This window comes from Macaca nemestrina, chromosome 10 (assembly GCF_043159975.1).
Source record: "Macaca nemestrina isolate mMacNem1 chromosome 10, mMacNem.hap1, whole genome shotgun sequence".
In the NCBI taxonomy this organism is placed as follows: Eukaryota; Metazoa; Chordata; class Mammalia; order Primates; family Cercopithecidae; genus Macaca; species Macaca nemestrina.
The window spans coordinates 64754553-64776438 of NC_092134.1; the positions used below are offsets into that span (position 1 = coordinate 64754553).

The window sequence follows — 21886 nt, forward strand, 5'->3', positions numbered from 1 at the left end:
ACTTGGCCTAAGTAGAAAGTATTTTGAGTCACTTAATATGAGTACCTATTTTTAACAGACACTACAAGAAAGTAGTAGTTACCAAAGTGTTAAGAGCAGGGCTCTGGAGCTAAACTGCTTAGTTTCAAATCCTGATACCACCACTTCCTAGCCAGGTGGTTTGAGGTAAGTTACTTAACCACCTTGAGCAGTAGTTTCCTTTTCTTTAAAACGGAAATAATTATTGTACCTATTTAATGGACCACCATAAGGATTACATGAGTTAATGCTTGTACAGTGGTCATAACACTATCTGAAAAAAAATAACCGTATTAGGGTCCAGGACAAAACAAAACACATCAACAATGTTAGATTAAGAACTAAACCTAAAGAAAGAGATGCACTTTCTTATTTTTTTTTTTTTTTTTGAGACGGAGTCTCGCGCTGTCGCCCAGGCTGGAGTGCAGTGGCCAGATCTCGGCTCACTGCAAGCTCCGCCTCCCGGGTTCACGCCATTCTCCTGCCTCAGCCTCCCGAGTAGCTGGGACTACAGGCGCCTGCCACCTCGCCCAGCTAGTGTTTTTTTTTTTTTTGTATTTTTCAGTAGAGATGGGGTTTCACCGTGTTAGCCAGGATGGTCTCGATCTCCTGACCTCGTGATCCGCCCGTCTCAGCCTCCCAAAGTGCTGGGATTACAGGCTTGAGCCACCGTGCCCGACCTAACAGATGCACTTTCAACAGCACAAATAAGAAATAAATTACAATATGAGACTTGTCTAACTGGCTGCTATTTACATTAAAAGATAAAATGGCAAGATGTTGCTCTGATTGAGAACTAAGGTGAGGTTCTCAACCTTCTAGTGATACTGTATCAAACACCGTAGCCATAACCACAACTAATTAGCTTAATGAAAAATATATTATAGACAGCAGACCACGTGAAGACACAGGAGGAAGACAGTCATCTGTAAGCCAAAGAAGAGGCTTCAGAGAAAACCAATCCTGCCAAGACCTTTACCTCAGACATCTAGCCTCCAGAATTGTGAGAAATAAATTTCTGTTGTTGCCTATAATCCCAGCACTTTGAGAGGCTGAGGTGGTAGGATCACTTGTGTCCAGGAGTTTGAGAGCTGCCTGGGCAACATAGTGAGACCCTGTCTCTACAAAGAAATAAAAAATTAGGTTGGGCACAGTGGCTTACGCCTGTAATCCCAGCACTTTGGGAGGCAGAGGAGGGCGGATCACTCGAGGTCAGAGTTCGAGATCAGCCTGGCCAACATGGTGAAACCTCTCTCTACTAAAAATACAAAAATTAGCCAGGTGTGGTGGTGGGCACCTGTAATCTCAGCTACTCGGGAGACTGAGGCAGGAGACTGAGGTGGATCACCCATGGTCAGGGGTTTGAGACCAGTCTGGCCAACATGGCGAAACCCCATTTCTACTAAAAATACAAAAAATAGCCGGGTGTGGTAGCATGTGCCTATAATCCCAGCTACTCAGGAGACTGAGGCAGGAGAATCACTTAAATCACTTAAACCTGGGAGGCGGAGGTTGCAGTGAACCAAGATCCCATTACTGCACTCCAGCCTGGGTGACACAGTGAGACTCTGTCTCAAAAAAAAAAAAAAAAAATTAGCTGGGCATGGTGGTAGACGCCTGCAGTCCCAACTACTTAGGAGGCTGAGGCTGCAGAATTGCTTAAGCCTGGGAAGTTAAGGCTGCAGGGAGCCATACTTATGCCACTGCAGGTAGCCTGGGTGACACAGTGAGTTTTTTTTTTTTTTTTTAGATGGAGTCTCGTTCTGTAGCCCAGGTTGGAGTGCAATGGTGCAATCTCAGTTCACTGCGACCTCCGCCTCCCGGTTCAAGTGATTCTCCTGCCTCAGCCTCTCCAGTAGCTGGGATTACAGGCGTGCGCCACGATACCCAACTAATTTTTGTATTTTTAGTGGAGACGGGGTTTCACCATGTTGGCCAGGCTGGTCTTGAACTCCTGACCTCGTGATCCGCCCACCTCAGCCTCCCAAAGTGATAGGATTACAGGCATGAGCCACCACACCCGGCAACAGAGTGAGATTCTTGTCTCAAAAAACACACACAAAAATTTGTTGTTTAAGCTACTGTCTCAAGAAAAAAAGACAGAAAGAAAAGAAAGAGAAAAACAGACGGGCACGGTGGCTCACGCCTGTAATCCCAGCACTTTGGGAGGCCGAGACGGGTGGATCACGAGGTCAGGAGATCGAGACCATCCTGGCTAACACTGTGAAACTCCGTCTCTACTAAAAATACAAAAAAAATTAGCTGGGTGTGGTGGCGGACGCCTGTAGTCCCAGCTACTCAGGAGGCTGGGGAGGCTGAGGCAGGAGAATGGCGTGAACCTGGGAGGCGGAGCTTGCAGCGAGGCGAGATCGTGCCACCGCACTCCAGCCTGGGCGACTGAGCAAGACTCCGTCTCAAAAAAAAAGAAAAAAAAAAAAGAAAGAGAAAAACATAATGATGTTCAGAAACAGGAAGAGACAATTTCCTTGATCTTAGTGAAAAGCTACTTGTTACAAAGCTCAATGCCATTTTACCAGCTTCTCCAGGATCATCCTCACGTAACATAACAGCACTGATAGTTACATCTTCTGTTACACTGTGAGGCTCTGTGTTTGTGAAGAGTCCGGAACGCTGTGATGAAAATGCAGCTGCCCAGTTACTGTCATCCAGATTGGTAACCTTAAAAAAAAACCAAAAAAGTAAAAATAGAGAAAAGTGATGGAGTTATTGTCACTGAGTGGATACTTTAAAAGCAAGTAAGATTTCTAAAAATTATATGTATGTATGTGGGTTTTTTTTTTTCTTGAGATAAGGTCTGGATCTGTTGCCCAGGCTGGAGTGCAGTGGCACGATCACAGCTCAATGCAACCTTTGCCTCTCAGGCTCAAGCCATCCTCCCACTTCAGCCTCCCAAGTAGCTGGGACTACAGGCACGTGCTACCATGCCTGGCTAATTTTTGTATTTTTAGTAGGGACAGGGTTTCACCATGCTGGCCAGGCCGGTCTCAAACTCCCAGCCTCATGTGATCCATCTGCCTCAGCCTCCCAAAATGCTGGGATTACAGATGTGAGCTACCATGCCTGGCTACTATAGTGTATTTATTTATTTATTTATTTTTTGAGACAGAGTCTTGCTCTGTCTATCGCCCAGGCTTGAGTGCAGTGGTGCGATCTCCGCTCACTGCAAGCTCCGCCGCCTCCTGGGTTCACTCCATTCTCCTGCCTCAGCCTCCCGAGAAGCTGGGACTACAGGCGCCTGCCACCACGCCCGGCTAATGTTTTTGTATTTTTAGTAGAGACGGGGTTTCACTGTGTTCGCCAGGATGGTCTGGATCTCCTGACGTCGTGATCCACCCGCCTTGGCCTCCCAAAGTGCTGGGATTACAGGTATGAGCCACCACGCCCAGCCTATAGTGTATTTTTAATACTTAGGTGAAGTCATTCTGAATCACAGCTTACATAACATTTATTTTGCTATTTTCAATACTGTTCCATAGTGATTCCTAAAGAGTATCTCATCTACCTTTTCCAATTTTCTCTTGTATCCTCTTTAATACATTTTATCTCTTCCTTATGATACTCTGCATCTATTACCCTCTGATTCCTACTCTTGTATGCTTCAAAACAGGGATCAGATTTTATAGCCATCAGCAACCAACCACAGCATGTATTTCTTCTGGTCAGCAAACTGACAGATTAAAACATCTTATTTGCATTTAAAGGTTGCTGGTGTCACAGTTTCCATCTGTGATATCAGATGCATAAGGTTTTCAGTTTTTTTTTTTTTTTTTTTTTTGAGACGGAGTCTCGCTCTGTCGCCCAGGCTGGAGTGCAGTAGCGCGATCTCAGCTCACCGCAAGCTCCGCCTCCCGGGTTCACGCCATTCTCCTGCCTCAGCCTCCCGAGTAGCTGGGACTACAGGCGCCCACAACCGCGCCCGGCTAATTTTTTGTATTTTTAGTAGAGACGGGGTTTCACCGTGGTCTCGATCTCCTGACCTTGTGATCCGCCCGCCTCGGCCTCCCAAAGTGCTGGGATTACAGGCGTGAGCCACCGCGCCCGGCCGGTTTTCAGTTTTTTTAATGTCTAATTAATTATTTCAATCCATATAATCTAAAGTTACTTTTGTGATGATTCTGACTCAATATTCATTAAAAGGCTTTTACATCAAATGTTATACTTTTATAAAAAGGGAGAACTTCTTTTCTCTCTCTCTTTTTTTTTTTCTTTTGCAATCACAGGTCACTGCAACCTCTGCCTCCTGGATTCAAGCAATTCTCACACCTCAGCCTCCCGAGTAGCTGGGATTACAGGCGTAAGCCACCACTCCCAGCTAATTTTTTTGTTTTTAGTAGAGACAGGGTTTCATCATGCTAGCCAGGCTGGTCTCAAACTCCTGACCTCTGGGAAGCCAAGGCGGGAGAATCACTTGAGGTCAGGAGTTCAGGGGGTGCTGAGATTACAGGTGTGAGCCACCACACTCAACCCAAAAGTTCTTAGTCCTATTTTTCTACATACCATGGAGAGATTTCCAAAGAACCCTGAAGACTGTGTAAGTCGGGGCGACCTCCCTCCTGTTCCAAGAATGCAGGAAATATCTGGCTGCCTTAGTAAGCTTCGGCTTGTTGGGGTAACTATAAACAAAAGGTTGGTAGAAAGAACCTAAAGTGCGTGAGCATTCATTATCAAAACAAAGCAAACAAACAATGAAGAATAAATTTTTACTGTACTCTAACCAAATAAATACTTTAAATGCTAACATTTCCATGATACAAGGATTTAAATTATTTTTCTAAATTTGAGCTGTAAGTACTACTGAGCCTAACAGGAAAAATTTTACTGCAATTGCAGATGCTTTCATTATAGCCTAAATGAGCAGTTAAAGCCACTAATCAGTCAATGGATTCTTCATATTTTAATTTTATAAGGCATACCAAGGCAGTGTAGTACAGTGGGCATAAACTTTGGAGTAAACAGATCATTGTTTGAATCCCAGTTCCACTATTTACATACTAGTCTTGTTCTGTCACCCCAGCTGGAGTACAGTGGCACAATCTCAGCTCAGTGCAACCTCTGCCTCCTGGGTTCAAGCAATTCTCCTGCCTCAGCCTCCTGAGTAGCTAGGATTATGGGCATGCGCCACCACGCCAGCTAATTTTTTTATTTTTAGTAGAGACAGGGTTTCACATGTTGGCCAAGCTAGTCTTGAACTCCTGGCCTTAAGTGATCCGCCTACCTTGGCCTCCCAAAGTGTTGAGATTATAGGCATGGGCCACTGCATCCAGCCTATTTACATACTTACTGCCTATATTAGTTAACTTCTCTAAGTCTCGCGTTCAGTTTCGGTAAAATAGAGCTAACGATACCTATGTCATAGTTACTGTGTGTTTATGGAAAGTACAGTACCTTGTACATGGCAAGAGTTCAAACAAATAATAACTGCAATCATTATTATTAGTGTTTATTGATATTGTAACCAAATACTATACTTATCATGTTACAATAAATGTTAGTTGCTATTGTAACTATCATTATTATTAAATGCTTTAAAAGCAAAAAAGTCTTACAAGGCTGTCGAAATGAGCTAGGAGTTCGAGGGATAACCTGGTTTCTTGGTGTAGTATTACCGAAACTTTCATCTTGAGATGCCTGAACTGTACAATGAGTTAAGAAAAGTTTTCCATGTAGAAAAGATTAAAATGAGAATTAACCATCTTTTTACTATACAAATTATGTGAATACATTTTTCAAGAACAAGGTATTTTACGGCTACCATTTTTCAATGCAAAGGGTAAATAACCCATTCCTTCTGCCATTTAAATTCTCAGACGTCAGTCTTAGATAACTACACACTGAACTAAATGTTTTTAGTCAGTTTTCAAATAATAAAAATCTCAGCAGAAGCTAACCACAATATGATAGTCAGCAGTAAGAAATATCTTTATTTTTAAGGAAATATAATCTTATTAAATTTTTGCATTATATTTACCTAATGACAGCTCTGTGGAGTGAAAAAAATTTCTACAGGATTTTATTATAGCTAACATTTAATACTCTTATAAAAAGAAAATTCTATAACACTGATTCCAAACATGTTACAATTTTTATAATGATGCTTAAATCGCAAAGGATACTTAAAACTCTTTTTTGAGCACTCTGTTTCCGTGCAGTCCGTGTCACCTCTGCCTCCCGGATTACAGGGGATGATATATCTCCAAAGCCACTCCTAAAGTAGTATAATCAAGCTTATATAAGTGAAACGAGAATATAGCATTTGTAAAGAATTTTATCATCACAGCTGGAGTAAAGGACCCTGAGTAAGTTAAGATATAGGTCATTCCAGTAGCCAAGTCTTGGATCTTTTGCTGAGAATGCACTCGTGGCTCCAAATCCTGCTTATTCTTCAAAGTCTTACTCAAATGTTACCTGCACAAAGATTTCTCTGACTTTCTAGTACTCACTATGTTATTTTCTCCTAAAGAATTATTTCAACACTTGGAATCTATATTATAACACTGTTTTGGGTAATTGCTTCATAAAAGTGAATCTTATTTCCCTGGTTGGATTGAGAAGTTACCTAATTGCAGGAATTCTCTCTTAAAAGATTTTCTGCAGAATCCAAAATGCTTTAAACCATGGGTACTATTAAAAAACAAACAACAACAACCAGACAACAACCACCACCAGACAACAACAACAACCAGAGCTTGTGAGATACAACCACAACAACAAACAGAGCTTGTGAGATAGAAGAGTAAGTAAAAAAATTCTGGTAAATTGTAGCAAAATGACCCTTCAAGTTATTTCAACCAAAGAGGTCTCCTGTCCCATCACAACACTCTGTCAGTTTCACTCAAAGGTCTAGAAACTAAATTGTGTGGACTAAAAGGCCTGTGTTTAAGACAAGAATCTAATATGCTTTTCCTCCACTTAAAACCTTCAGATATTCCTTCAGCAGGAAAGTATGGGAAACAACCACATAGAAAAAATTTTAAATGTTTAATAATTAAAATTAAAAAACAAAACAAACAAAAAACCTACAGATAGCTCTCTCTGGTTTATAGAAGTGCAAATTTCCTAAAATGATATTTACAATGTGACCCCAGTTTAGGCGTTCAGTCTTCTATTCAGCCACAAACATCACTCTAAACATATACTGCATGTGACCACTGAGCTACATGTACTTTTGTTTTTCATATACTAGCACCTTTGAATATGTTTCTTTTACAAAGACCTACATTTGCCCCCTTGGGCACCTGGTCAACAACTAATTACTCCTCAAAGAGCCTCAGGTAGGCTGGAAACACACAGAGGCAGGTTGGCAATTTGGTTCTTGTATTTATTAGCTTCCTAACTTTCAGCAAGTTCCTTAACCTCTTTTAGTCTCAGTATTATATATGAAAAAGGGATAACAGTACCTATCCTCATAGGATTGCTCTTGTTCTGAAGATTAAATAAACTGATAATATATATTCAAAGCCAACAATGGCAGTCATATAGTAGGTACTCAATGTTTGGAGTACGAATAATGTACTATTATTATGCAAAGACCAGCTAGAAAGTTACCTTCTTTGAGAGGTCTTTCTGATAGAGTGACAGGGAGACTTAATCGCCCCCAAACACTTATCACTTTATACCGCTTGGTTGTCTCCACTACACAACTAATTCCCCGAGGTGAAGGATCTTGAATAACTGATCTTTGTTGCAGGCGGCTAGCACAGTACCCAGATCACAGAGGGAACTCAGTATCTGATGCTAGCACTTGTAATCAGAAAGTCTGAGCTGAGATCCCAGTATCTTCACTGACTGGCTTTGTGATCACAGGCTGGTCACTTAGCATTTCGAACGCCGGGCTACCTACCCCGCCCACCCCAGGAGCGATCAGTGTTGCTGCCCCAAAGAGCGGAATAGATCGCAGAACGTAGTGGGAATGTAGGGGACCATTATGATCCGTACCCCACCCGACGCAGGCCAAGCGGCCTTTCCCCATTTGTAGCCAAATTTCCCGGCATGGGGAAGGAGTCTTAGGGGAAGCACCCGGAACCTCCTTGGCTTCTTCTGGGAGTCTAGTTTCACCTATTTCGTTTCACCAACAGGCGAGAGGGGCAAGGCTTTGGGTTCAGCTGCCATCATCAGAACTGACCTGTCCATGGCTAAAGCCTTTTCCACACAGAATAAATGTCTGCACCAGTTTAGCTACCGCGTTTTAGCCTTCCCGCTCTCCGGAAGCAAGCCCTTCGACCCGGAAGCAGTCTCTCGCGAAAATAGCCCCACAGAAAAGGGGTAGGGGAGAAGAAACGACGTTCCCATCTAGCGCATGGGCGACTTCAGCCTACAGGTGCCGGCCCGGTGGGCGCAGGCGCAAAAGCTTGCCAATGTGTGCCTGGCTGGACCAGACAGGGCCGGGGGCGGGACCTGGTTGCGTTTAGCCCAGACGCCTTGCGGCCGCTTTGCCTGACCAACGTCTGTGGGCGTGGAACAGGCCCTGGGTTCTCCTACTGGGAAAAATGAAGCATGTTGATAGTCTGGAAAGACGTGAAGTCATTTCCTGGTATTCTCTGTCAGAAAGCGCCTGTTCTTGGAATTCAGATGCGTGGGCTCTGCCCCACACCTCGGGAATCTCTTATCTCTCTCCCTACACTCAGTCCTTTGTTCTCTAGCCCCCTGCAGTTTTTGAAACTGTTTTCCATAACTGCTATTTGTTCTTTACTTGGTATTCTTTTCTATTAAGGAGAAACAGTTCACCTGTATTAAAAAGTAGAAAGGCAAGCGTAAAACATGATGGTATTGCCCTCTATTTCAAAGTGCCGTCTAGGCAAAAAGTGGTATATTTTGGTCTTGAAGGAGTCAGTCACATTTTTGTTTCGGTTTTTGTTTTTTCCAGTTTGAAAGTAGCGACTGGCTATTAACTGACCAGATTACAAAAATAACGTTAGATGCTTCAGTTTATCCGTTTAATAAGCCTGTTGATATGGTCTTTTCTGTTGCTGGCATTTGTACTTTTTAGTAATACAGAATAGGTAGTCATTCTCCCTCGTGGAGAAGATAATTTGAAGGATCACAGGAACTTGAAGAGTTTTTCAACAGCATAGATCTCATGCATCAGATTCTCCAGTCAGATGATGCCATATTTATCAAGAAATCTATCAAAGAGTTATCTGTTAAGGTAATTTGTTTATTGGTTTTGCCATAACCAATTTGTAGATCAGTTCATTTATTGATTTCAGGTTCAGGTACTCTATGCGATGTATGGTTCCACAATAGTCAGCATGTTAACTGAAGCCTTGAGTTTAGCAGAGGTGCCATGGAAGATCTGGGGAAAGTGAAGAGGTTTTGACAGACTTTTGGGCTCACACCATTGATACCTTAAGGCAAGTGACAATTTGGATTTCACAGGTATATAGAAATTGCCAGCTTTTTTGGTCATATATTCCTTGTGAGAGTGCTGAGCTTTTTTCTTCTTCTTCTTCTTGCTTGCTTTTTTTTGGACTTGATTTTTAAAATTATGTTTCCTTCCTTCTTTCCTTCTTTTTTTTTTTTTTTTTTTTTTGAGACAGGGTCTTGCTCTATTGTCCCGGCTCAAGTGCAGTGGCACAGTCATGGCTCACTGCAGCCTTTGACTTCCTGGGCTCTAGCAATCCTTCTACCTCAGCCTCCCTAGTACCTGAGGTTGCTGGGACCACAGGCACGCACCACCATGCCTGCCCCCCAACCCCGTTTTTTAAAAATATTTTGGAGAAACGAGATCTTATGTTGTTGCCCAGGCTGGTCTCAAACTCTTAGGCTCAAGCCATCCTCTTGCCTGGGCCTCCCAAAGTGCTGGGATTACAAAGTTAGCCACCACATCCAACAGTGCTTAGCTTTTTCATAGATGTAGCTTTCTCCTTGCTTTTCTTTTTTCTTTTTCTTTTTTGAAATGGAGTCTCATTCCATTGCTCAGGCTGGAGTGCAGTGGTGCCATCTCGGCTTACTGCAACCTCTGTCTCCTTGGTTCAAGCGATTCTCCTGCCTCAGCCTCCTGAGTAGCTGGGATTACAGGTGCCTGCCACCACACCCGGCTAATTTTCGTATTTTTAGTAGAGATGGGGTTTCACCATGTTGTCCAGGCTGGTCTCAAACTCCTGACCTCAGGTGATTCACCTGCCTCAGCCTCCTAAAGTGCTGGGATTACAGGTGTGAGCCACTGTGCCTGGCCTTCTCCTTTCTTTTCCAAGCATTTTGTGGGCAAACGTCTTTCTCAGGCACTTGACCTTCAGCTCTGTGAAGTTCCTTCAAGTGTTTTATTTATTTGTTTTTATTTTTTTGAGACAGAGTCTTGCCCTGTCACCCAGGCTGGAGTGCAGTGGTGCAGTCTTGGCTCACTGCAACCTCTGCCTCCCCGGTTCAAGCGATTCTCCTACATCAGCCTCCCAAGTAGGTGGGATGACAGGCACGCACCACCATGCCTAGCTAATGTTTGTATTTTTGGTAGAGACGGGGTTTCGCCATGCTGGCCAGGCTGGTCTCAAACTCCTGACCTTGCGATCTGCCCTCTTCGGCCTCCCAAAGTGCTGGGATTACAGGCGTGAAGCACTGCGCCCAGCCTTCCCTCACATTTTTAAAGGGTTTCTGGCACAGCAGGAATCTCTTTTTCTTGTCTTCAATACCCTCTATGGTTTCAGCTGGGAAAGAGGAAATCAGTGGAAGTTTTGCCTTAGCCATTTATGTTCTGCTATAATTCTGAGAAGCCTAGTTCTCTGGAAGGCCTCTTCATAACTTATTATCCCCTCTCAGACAACATGGCATTTTGATAAAAACATTGCTTTGGGCTCCATCTAGGCTCAAGCCCCCTGCACCTGCAGTTTCCTCATCTGTAGAATGGAGAAAACAATACCTTTGTCACGGGGGTGTCATAAGGATTAAAAAAGATGTCATAGGGAGTCCCTGTCTCTAAAATAAGTTTTAAAAATTAGCCAGGGGTGGTCACGTGCCTGTGCTCCCAGCTACTTGGGAGGCTGAGGCAGGAGGATCACTTGATCCTGGCAGGCCGAGACTCCAGTGAGCTATGATCATGCCACTGCACTCCAGCCTGGGTGACAAAGTGAGACCCTGTCTCAAAAAAAAGAAAAAAAAAACAAAGAGAGAGACATCAAATGTATACTGTACATAGCAGGTCATTGAAATGTTACTTTTCTCCTTTAATAACCTTTCTGAAGAATTATGCCCTGGCATGGTCTCATTCTCCCAACCTCCTAATTTTCCTGTAGAAAAGTTCACTTTTTCTTATGGAAAGTGAAATGTAGTCCTAATGATTTTTGTCAGTGCTGGGGCAAGTTTATTCAAAGTGTGATCTGTGGTTCATGTTCTTGCTCTGTGTCCCTCAGCAATTGAATTCCAATGAGTTTTAGTCATGTAATATACTTGAAGAGTACTTGAGCTGATTGGCCCTGAAGCACACAATAAAAAAGAAGAGCAATTTGGGGCCAAAAATCCCTGTGTTCAGTTCATATGTAAAGAAAGTGCACTGGGTTTCACTTTTGACACATTTAGTTAGTAGACATAAACACCATACCACCCCCGCCAAAATTTCAAAACATATTCATTTCATTACCTTAAAAGGATGTGAAATAAATTTCTTCTGTGGTGTATATTGTATACATGGTAGCTTTATGTTTAGTTTTCTTGGTCGCAATGACAGAAATTGACTATGGTTAACTTAAAACGGAATTTACTGGAAACACATCAGGAGCTCTTGAAATTGTTAAGAAACTGGAGAAAAGGTCTGGGAAAGCACAGCTCCTCAGGAGCTGAAGGCCAGGAAGTGTCTTTCCCGGAGGCACTCAAACTCCAACTGTTCACTCCGGAGCATCCTTCACCGTCCTTATCCCCAACAGCTGAGGCATCAAATATCATTATTTGCACCCCCACTGCCCCACCCCAATTTTTTTTTTTTTTAAACAGCTCTTTGAGCTGGGTGCAGTGGATCATGCCTGTAATCCCAGCACTTTGGGAGGCCAAGGCAGGCAGATCATGAGTTCAGCAGTTCGAGATCATCCTGGCCAACATGGTGAAACCCTGTCTCTACTAAAAATACAAACATTAGCCAGGCATGGTGATGGACCCCTGTAATCCCAACTACTCCGGAGGCTGAGGCAGGAGAATCACTTGAACTCGGGAGGTGGAGGTTGCAGTGAGCCAAGACCTCGCCATTGCACTCTAGCCTGGGCGAGAGAGCGACACTCCGTCTCAAAAAAAAAAAAAAAAAAAAAAAGAGAAAGAAAGAAACAGGCTCTTTGGATTACTCAGACTGGAGTTCAGTGGCGCTATCTTGGGTCACTATAGCCTCAATCTTCTGGGCTCAAGCAATCGTCCCACCTCAGCCTCCTGAGTACTTGGGACTACAGACACACACTACCACCCCTAGCTAATTGCTAATTTTTTAAATTTATGATTTTGTAGAAATGAAGTCTCACTGTGTTGTTCAGGCTTATCTGGGACTTCTGGGCTCAAGTGATCCTCCTGCCTCAACCTCCCAAAGTCCGAGGATTATAAGCCACCTTGCTCAGTCCCTCCCTACTTTTTATTTTGAAAATTTTCAAACCTACAGAAAAGCTTATATAAAAATAGTACAGTAAGGCCAGTCGCGGTGGCTCACACCTGTAATCCCAGCACTTTGGGAGGCCATAGTGGGCGGATCACCTGAGGTCAGGAGTTCGAGACCAGCCTGGTCAACATGGTGAAAACCCACCTCTACTAAAAATACAAAAGAAAGTTAGCTAGGCATGGTGGCGAGTGCCTGTAATCCCAGCTACTCAGGAGGCTGAAGCAGGAGAATCACTTGAACCTGGGAGGCAGAGGTTGCAGCAAGCCAAGATCATGCCACTGTACTCCAGCCTGGGCAACAGAGCAAGACTTGGTTTTTTTTTTTTTTTTAAATAGGCCGGGCGCAGTGGCACACTCCTGTAATCCCAGCACTTTGGGAGGCCAAGGCGGGTGGATCACAAGATCAGGAGATCGAGACCATTGTGGCTAACACAGTGAAACCCCATCTCTACTAAAAATACAAAAATTAGCCACATATGGCGGCATGTGCCTGTAGTCCTAGCTGCTGGGGAGGCTGAGCCAGGAGAATGGCGTGAACTCGGGAGGCAGAGCTTGCGGTGAGCCAAGATCACGCCACTGCACTCCAGCCTGGGCAACAGAGCAAGACTCCTTCTCAAAAAAAATAAAATAGTACAGTAGACATCAACATACAATATTTCACCACAATTGCTGTCTTTTTTTTTTTTTTTTTTGGCTGAAGCATATGAAAGTTAGCTGTGGTTATGATACTTCACCCCTAAATTCTTCAGCATGTATCTTCTGTTAAATAAAATTGATGTGGGGAGCATTGCTTTGGACTGAGCTCATGCCAAATCCATGTAATCAAACTGAACTTTAAAACAGTGCCTGTAGTCTCAGTTACTCTGAAGGTTGAGACAGGAGGATTGCTTGAGCCCGTCCAGCCTGGGCAACACAGTTAAGACGCCATCAGAGGTTGGGCGCAGTGGCTCACACCTGTAATCCCAGCACTTTGGGAGGCCGAGGTGGGCAAATCACAAGGTGAGGAGTTCGAGACCAGCCTGGCCAACATGGTGAAACCCCATCTCTACTAAAGATGCAAAAAATTAGCCACGTGTGGTGGCATGCGCCTGTAATTCCAGCTACTCGGGAGGCTGAGGCAGGAGAATCGTTTGAACCCGGGGGGTGGAGGTTACAGTAGGCTGAGATGGCACCATTGTACTGCAGCCTGGGTGACAGGGCAAGACTCCATCTCAAAAACAAAACAAAACAAAACCATAAAGCACATATAAAAATGGGTCAGTTTTCCAAAAACAGGAGATTCACAGCAACTAATCAGAAGAGGCTCAGTCTACCTGAGCCAGTGCAATAAGGTCTGTTTTGACTTCATATGTGAAAGTAACTTTGAAATAATCAACCTGTTTTTTCTTCCTTATTTCAGCTTTTTTCGGCCCATTTGTTTTCTTTTTTTTTTTTTTTGAGACGGTCTTGCTCTGTTACCCAGGCTGGAGTGCAGTGGTGTGATCTCGGCTCACTACAACCTCTGCCTCCTGGGTTCAAGCTATTCTCCTGCCTCAGCCTCCCGAGTAGCTGGGCTACAGGCGCGTGCCACCACACTCAGTTAATTTTTTATTTTTAGCAGAGACAGGGTTTCGCCACGTTGACCAGGCTGGTCTCGGACTCCTGACCTCATGATCCGCCCATATTGGCCTCCCAAAGTGCTGGGATTACAGGCATGAGCCATCACGCCTTGCTTTTCAGCCCTTTTATGTCTATAAAGCCCACCTCCTCTGCCCAACTCTGTCTATTTTGTAGATGGGATGCTGCCTGATTCATGAATCAAATTTAAAATTTGATTTGTTGAAGCTTTTTTTATTTGACACTCCTAAAACAAGGACAAGACATTCTCCTACCTAGTCACAGCAAAAGAAACACTCAAAACAATTAATAGTAATAGAATGCCACAACTAATGTATGTAAATCTCCCCCATTGTCCCAATAATGTCCTTTATAACTGCCCCTCTCCAATATAGAATCTAATACTGGATTATGCATTTGTCATGTCTTTTTATTCTGCTTTAACTTAGAATAGTACCCCAGACTTTTTGTTTTCTTTTAGTCATTTGGATTTCTGATTGTTTCCTCATTATTACTTTTTTTTTTTTTTTTTTTTTGAGACAATGTCTTGCTTTGTCACCCAGGCTGAAGTGCAGTGGTGATCCTCTTGCTTCAGCCCCTGAAGTAACTGGGACTACAGGTGTGCACCACCATGTCTGGCTAATTTTTCTGTTTGTTTTTAAGTTAGGGCTTTGCCATGTCACCCAGGCAGTTCTGGAACTCCTGAGCTCAAGTGATCCACCTGTCTGCCTTGGCCTCCCAAAGTGCTGAAATTACAGGCGTGAGCCACTGCGCCCAGCTGATAAACACTTTAAAATAAATTGAGGGGAAGGCAGAGTGCAGGAATACTACATAGATGTGTAAGAAATACTGAGTATTTCTTAATCACATTGGATGGTATATGAGGTCTCTTCGTCTCAGTTTCAAAATCTGCTGAACTATCCTTTCCCCAGACCCCCTCCAAAAGAAAGCATCCTTTCACCTGTTGCCCCTTTCTAGCTGCTGTTTTTTCTCTCATTCCCTTCTCAACCAAACATCTGTTTTGCTAAATTGTAAATAGCCAATCGTGGTTTTCTTACTATAAATCCAGTATAAGTATCTTTTACAAAAAGAGAAAAGACTTAACAAAAAGAAAAAATTAAAGAATCCTATGATTCCATTAACTATAGCTGACTACAATTCCATGAAATACCCTCATCAAGAATTAGCCAACTAAGTCCAGTTAACGCACAGAACCAAGAGAGCTAATAATATATTGATGTATGCCACTACATTTTGTGGTAGCTTTTTATGTAGTAACAGAAAACTGTAACAAATGGAATTATATTGTAAAACTGTTCTTCAACCTGCTTATTCACTTAACATGAACATCTTTTCATTTCAAAATTATTTGTCTACATCATTCATAATTTACCAAAACAATTTGAAAGAGTCACATTTCCTTTTTGTCTCCACTTAGGTTTACAAGGTGACCTAATGCTGTCTGACTTCAGCCTTCACTGGTAGATGAAAACTAAATAAGGTGACCAATGATCTCTGCCAGAAAAAGTTTATTTTGCATTTCTCAGCATCTCTGGAGTATTTGACACCATTCACCACTCTCTTCCTTGGTACCCCCATGCCATTTGTTGTCATCATTTTGTTAGTGGGCTTCTCCTAGTCCACTCCACCTTCTCTTGGTTAGTCTTCTCTATGAGCTCTATAAATCTGCCCTTACCTTAAACATTAATTAATCTTTTCCAGAGTTCTGACCCAAGCCCTCTCTTCTTCAGTTCTGCATCATTTTCAGGCTTCAAACTACTGACATTTTCCTAATAGACATCTAATCTATATTCTAGCCCATATCTCAATTTTATATTCCAGACTCACACATCTGGTGGCTTTCTAGACACATTCACTTTGAAGGTATAAGGTACCTGAAACTTAACATGTTCTAACTCTAAACATGAACTCAATAGACCTGCCCCTCCCTCACTCCTGACCAAAACAACAACAATAACCCTACTTCTCTTCCTGTATTTTTTTTTTTAGTCTTGTCAAGTGGCCATATCCAATTTGCCAAAAATTTGGAATTTAATCTCAGTAGGACTAAAGTTCCACGAGGGCAGAGATATTTATCTTGATTTGGTGCTGTATCTCTCTGTTTGCCAGTTGAATTATTCTTCTCTCATCCCCTGCATCTACTTTGTCACCAAATCTCAAATATGTCTTCCCATTTCCATCACTACCTTCTTCATTTCCAGTCCCAACTCACCATCTCTTCACGGTTCTAAGGTAGGTCCTCCAACCGAATTCTATTCTTTATACTGCTAAGAGAATGATCTTCTAAATATGCAAATCTGATTGTCACCTTTCAGTTTCTTCCCAATCTCAATTTTAACTTCAAACTACTACACTCAGCCTTCAGGACGTGATTTCCCTGTCATTATCTCTACCTCCAATTCTATATTCCAGCTATATTCAACTACAGTTCCCCAAACATTCTGCGGCCATTTGGTGTATTTTCTGTGCTCCTACTAAGTAGAAGCAGAAGAAGAATAAACCAAGACCACGTCATAGAGTGCTATGCAGTCATTAAAAGGAAGTTTAGAGAGCATTTGTAATAACTTGGAAATGTTTATGTTTTACTTTAAATCAGGGAAGCAGACTGTCATATTATATCTATGTATCAGTATGCTCAGAAACAGTATAAAATGTATAAAACAATACTGAACAAAAATTATACCAGAGTTCATACTGATCATCTTTGGTGAGACTTTGGCTATACCTTGTTTTGTTTTGTTTTTTTGAGACAGGGTCTTGTTCTGTTGTCCATGCTGGAGTGTAGTGGCACAGTCATGACTCATTGCAGCACTGACCTCCTGGGCTCAAGTGATCCTCCCACCTCAGTCCCCCAGATAGCTAGGACTACAGGTGTACACCACAGTGCCTGGCTAATTAAAAAAAAAAAAAAAAATTGTGTGTGTGTGTGTGTAGACAGAGTCTTACTATGTTGCCAAGGCTGGCTGGTCTCCTGGCTCAAGTGATCCTCCTGGCTCAGCCTTCCAAAGTGCTGGGATTGCAGGAGTGAGCCCCTGCACCTGGCCCAGTATGCCTTGGTTTATTTAAAGCAATTTATTTTCATAGCAAGATCCAATTGAAATTCAAATAAATATTTTAATAAGTTCATTAGGAATTCCAGTGAGTCAGACGTGAATCTAGTGATTTAAGTTATAGCAGGTGCTTAAATATTTTTGCCATGTTCAAAAGATAGTGGAAAAATCTTGAATACGGTTGTAGGATACACGGAAGCTTATATAAAACAAAATTAAGTATTTAGATTATTAACAGCTTGTTTAGATATAAGATGGTGTGATTTTTTTCTTTTTTTCTTTTTCTTTTTTTTTTTTTTTTTGAGACGGAGTCTCGCTTTGTCGCCCAGGCTGGAGTGCAGTGGTGTCATCTCGGCTTACTGCAAGCTCTGCCTCCTGGGTTCACGCCATTCTCCTGCCTCAGCCTCCCAAGTCACTGGGACTACAGGCACCCGCCACCACACCCGGCTAATTTTTTCATAATTTTAGTAGAGAGGGGGTTTCACTGTGTTAACCAGGATGGTCTCGATCGCCTGACCTCGTGATCCACCCACCTTGGCCTCCCATAGTGCTGGGATTACAGGTGTGAGGCACTGCGCCTGGCCGATTTTTTTCATTTTAATATTTGGGGAATTTTCCTCTTTGAGTACAAAACATTGCAAACATGCTATTATAACTTAGTAATATTCTTTTTCTCTAAAGTAATAGAATTTGCTGGGCCTAGTGGCTCACACCTGTAATCCCAGCACTTTGGGAGGCCGGGGTGGGAAGATCACTTGAGCTCAGAAGTTTGAGACTAGCCTGGCCATCATGGTAATTCCCTGTCTCTAGTAAAAATATAAAAAATTAGGTGGGTGTGGTGGTACATGCCTGTAATCCCAGCTACTTAGGAGACTGAGGCAGGAGAATCGCTTGAACCTTGGAGGCGGAGGTTGCAGTGAACCAAGATCGCGCCACTGCACTCCAGCCTCGGGGACAGAGTGAGACCCTGTCTCAAAAACAAACAAACAAAAACAAAACAAACAAGCTATATATATACACACACACACACACACACACATTCTTACTTAAAATCTATTTTTAGTAAAACTTACATCTTGCAAATTGATATTAGTGCATGGTTGGCAATGTTTTAGTCTTTTTTATTTTTCCCGCTCGTGATGTTGACCAGCTCTTTTAATTTACTTTAAAAAAATTGTGTGGCCGGGCGCAGTGGCTCAAGCCTGTAATCCCAGCACTTTGGGAGGCCGAGACGGGCGGATCACGAGGTCAGGAGATCGAGACCATCCTGGCTAACACGGTGAAACCCCGTCTCTGCTAAAAAATACAAAAAACTAGCAGGGTGTGGTGGCGGGCGCCTGTAGTCCCAACTACTCGGGAGGCTGAGGCAGGAGAATGGCGTGAACCCAGGAGGCGGAGCTTGCAGTGAGCTGAGATCTGGCCACTGCACTCCAGCCTGGGCAGCAGAGCCAGACTCTGTCTCAAAAAAAAAAAAAAAAAAAATTGTGGTAGTGTGTACATAAAATTTACCATTTTAACCATCTTTTAAGTTTGTAGTTCATTGACATTAAATACATTCACATTGTTGTGCAGGGCAATGTTTTATTCTTTAAAAAGAAAAAAAAAACAAACTTGAAGGCCTAGGGCCTGAACAATCCCCTCCCCTCCCCTGCCTGCCCCTTCCCCTGTTCTTTTTTTGAGACGGAGTTTTGCTCTTGTTGCCCAGGCTGGAGTGCAATGGTGCAATCTCAGCTCACTGCAACCTCCACCTCCCAGGTTCAAGCAATTCTCCTACCTCAACCTCCCAAGTAGCTGGGATTACAGGCATGTGCCACCACACCTGGCTGATTTTGTATTTTTAGTAGAGACGGGGTTTCTCCATGTTGGTCAAACTGGTCTTGAACTCCCGACCACAGGTGATCCACCCACCTCAGCCTCCCAAAGTGCTGGGAATATGGGCATAAGCCACCATGACTGGCTGGGTTTCTTCCTTTTCTTTTCTTTTCTTTTCTTTTCTTTTTTCTTTCTTCAATGTTTTATTCTTTTAAACAAACAAACAAACTTGAGGGCCTTGCACCTGAACAATGCCCCTTCCCTTCCCTTCCCTTTCCTTGGCTTCCCTTCCCTTCCCTTCCCTTTTGTTCCCTCCCTTCCCCTCCTCTCTCCTCCCCTCCCCTCCCCTTCCATCTTCCTTTCCCTCCCTCCCTCCCTCCCTCCCTCCCTCCCTCCCTCCCTCCCTCCCTCCCTTCCTTCCTTCCTTCCTTCCTTCCTTCCTTCCTTCCTTCCTTCCTTCCTTCCTTCCTTCCTTCCTTCCTTCCTTCTCCACTCCACTCCACTCCACTCCACTCCACTCCCCTTCCTCAGGATCTCGCTGTGTCACTCAGGCTGGAGTGTAGTGTCACAAACATGGCTCACTGCAGCCTCGACTCCTCCTGGGCTCAAGTGATCCTCCCACCTCAACCTCCCAAGTAGCTGGGACTACAGGCCCACACTACTATGCCCAGTTCATTTTTGTTTTTTTTTTGTAGATATCGGGTTTCGCTATGTTGCCCAGGCTGGTCTTGAAATCCTGAGCTCGTCTCAAATTCCTGAGCTCAAGCAAGCTGCCTGCCTTAGCCTCCCAAAGTGCTGGGATTACAGGCATGAATGAGCCACCATGCCCCGCCCAATGTTTTATTCTTTTTTTTTTTTTTTTTTTTTGAGATAGAGTTTTGCTCTTGTTGCTCAGGCTGGAGTGCAATGGTGCGATCGGCTCTTTGCAACCTCTGCCTCTCAGGTTCAAGCAGTTCTCCTGCCTCAGCCTCCTAAGTACCCAGGATTACAGGCATGTGCCACCACACCCGGCTAATTTTGGTTTTTGTTTTTTTGTTTGTTTGGTTTTAGTAGAGATGGGGTTTCACCATGTTTGCCAGGCTGGTCTCGAACTCCTGACCTCATGATCCACCCATCTCAGTCTCCCAAAATGCTGGGATTACAGGTGTGAGCCACCGTGCTCAACCTATATATATTTTTTTGAGATGGAGTTTCACTCTCGTTGCCCAGGCTGGAGTGCAATGGTGCAATCTTGGCTCACTGCAACCTCCACCTCCTGGGTTCAAGTGATTTTCCTGCCTCAGTCTCCCGAGTAGCTGGGATTACAGGCACACGCCACCATGCCCGGCTAATTTTTGTATTTTTAGTAGAGACGGGGTTTCACTGTGGTGGCCAGGTTTGTCTCGAACTCCTGACCTCCCAAAGTGATCCACCCGTCTGCGCCATCCAAAGTGCTGGGATTACAGGCATAAGCCACTGCGCCCAACCATATATAGATCTTTAAAATGATTTATTTAGTTTGGCTTCCTCTTAAAAACACAGCAGATTTTTGTTTGAATATAAGTAGCAGTGTTATTGCAAAGCAGTTAAATATCAGCTATGTGAAACAAAACAGTGCTTTGAATGTATTTTAGGAGGAAACTGCAAAATACATACATTTGGTTCAGATAGACCAGGTAGCACAAAAGATAGAAAAAACTGTTAAATTTCAAAAAGTTCATGAGTCAGGGGAGGAAAAAAGTATTTGAGCCTGGAATGTGTAAGTTGTGTATACCCTCAAAAACTCAGGTTTGCTATTTGAACTTCATGTATAGGAGAAAAGCTAATGGAAGTATTCAATGAGACAGATATGATTCTAGGAAAGGATGTGGTTGTGGTGATTATAGCAGGAAGCCATTGATTAAGTACATTATGTCTTTTCAGATATGGCTTTTTTGGGCGTGGAGAAGTGTCCGCTTTGAAGAAAAATGCATTACTTTAAGGTCAAACAGGGTCAGAGTTTAAATGTGGAGCCTGGTCAGCACTTGTTAAATTGAGTGTCTTCCCAGTCAGGCAGTGTAATGTAGTGGGTAGCATCATTGTCAGTTAACTTCTGGTGAGTTATTTCACCTCTTTACACTTCAGTTTTCTCTTCTGTAAAATTGAGAGAATAAGAATATTATCCTGAAACATTTGCCCTGGGAACTAAATAATATTTATATAGCAGTTGAGATGTCATGCAGAACAAAAAAGACTCCTTGAATTGAATTCTGGGTCCCCTACTTATTCTATGGAACTTTGGATAAATTATCTCTCTATGCCTTTGTCATTTTATGACAGAAATAATAGTACCTACCTCATAGATTTATTTTGAGGATTAAATTAGTTAACATACATAAATTGCTTAGGACAGGATTGGCATAGTTGGCATATAATAACAACTCAATAAACATTGGTTAATATTATAACGCACAACATATAATAAAGATTAAATATGTGTTTGCTATTTTATTCAACTCCAAGAAGGCAGGGACCATATCTATTTTATTCACATTCACCTGTTGACACTTAGTAAGTGCTCAATAGATTTTTCTTGAATGAGGAGGTCATTTTCAATCAATACACTTGCATACAATTCCTCAAAAACTACTCTAACAAGATTAATTTTAAAAAATAATCAGATTATTTTTCATTTTCATTATATCACATATAGATATTTCACAGTACTCTCTACCACTTCAAATGATGTCTTTATCATCATAATCTTATGGTGTTTAAAAACAGGAAGAATCCTTGAACAGTTTATTTTTTATAGCTTCTTTTCTTAATTTTTTCAAACTGTGTTCAAT

At 42.8% G+C, this 21886-nt stretch overlaps 1 protein-coding gene across 3 annotated transcripts in view; it reads right to left on the reverse strand.

Annotated features, from left to right (window-relative positions):
* LOC105473484 (nucleoporin 107) overlaps positions 1 to 8333 on the reverse strand; it is a 56160-nt gene extending 47827 nt beyond the window's left edge. Inside the window, exons 1-5 of one of the 3 annotated variants that reach the window (XM_071071464.1) lie at positions 7585 to 7857; positions 6153 to 6244; positions 5586 to 5672; positions 4537 to 4680; positions 2553 to 2697 (exon numbers count right to left, since the gene is read on the reverse strand). In XM_071071464.1, coding sequence (XP_070927565.1) covers positions 2553 to 2697; positions 4537 to 4680; positions 5586 to 5657 — 361 coding nt within the window. In that variant the 5' untranslated portion in view covers positions 5658 to 5672; positions 6153 to 6244; positions 7585 to 7857. Of the gene's footprint in view, positions 1 to 2552; positions 2698 to 4536; positions 4681 to 5585; positions 5673 to 6152; positions 6245 to 7584; positions 7858 to 8161 lie in introns of those variants that run through there. The other 2 variants (XM_071071463.1, XM_071071465.1) reach the window with 2 other exon arrangements.
* Positions 8334 to 21886: the final 13553 nt, after the last annotated feature.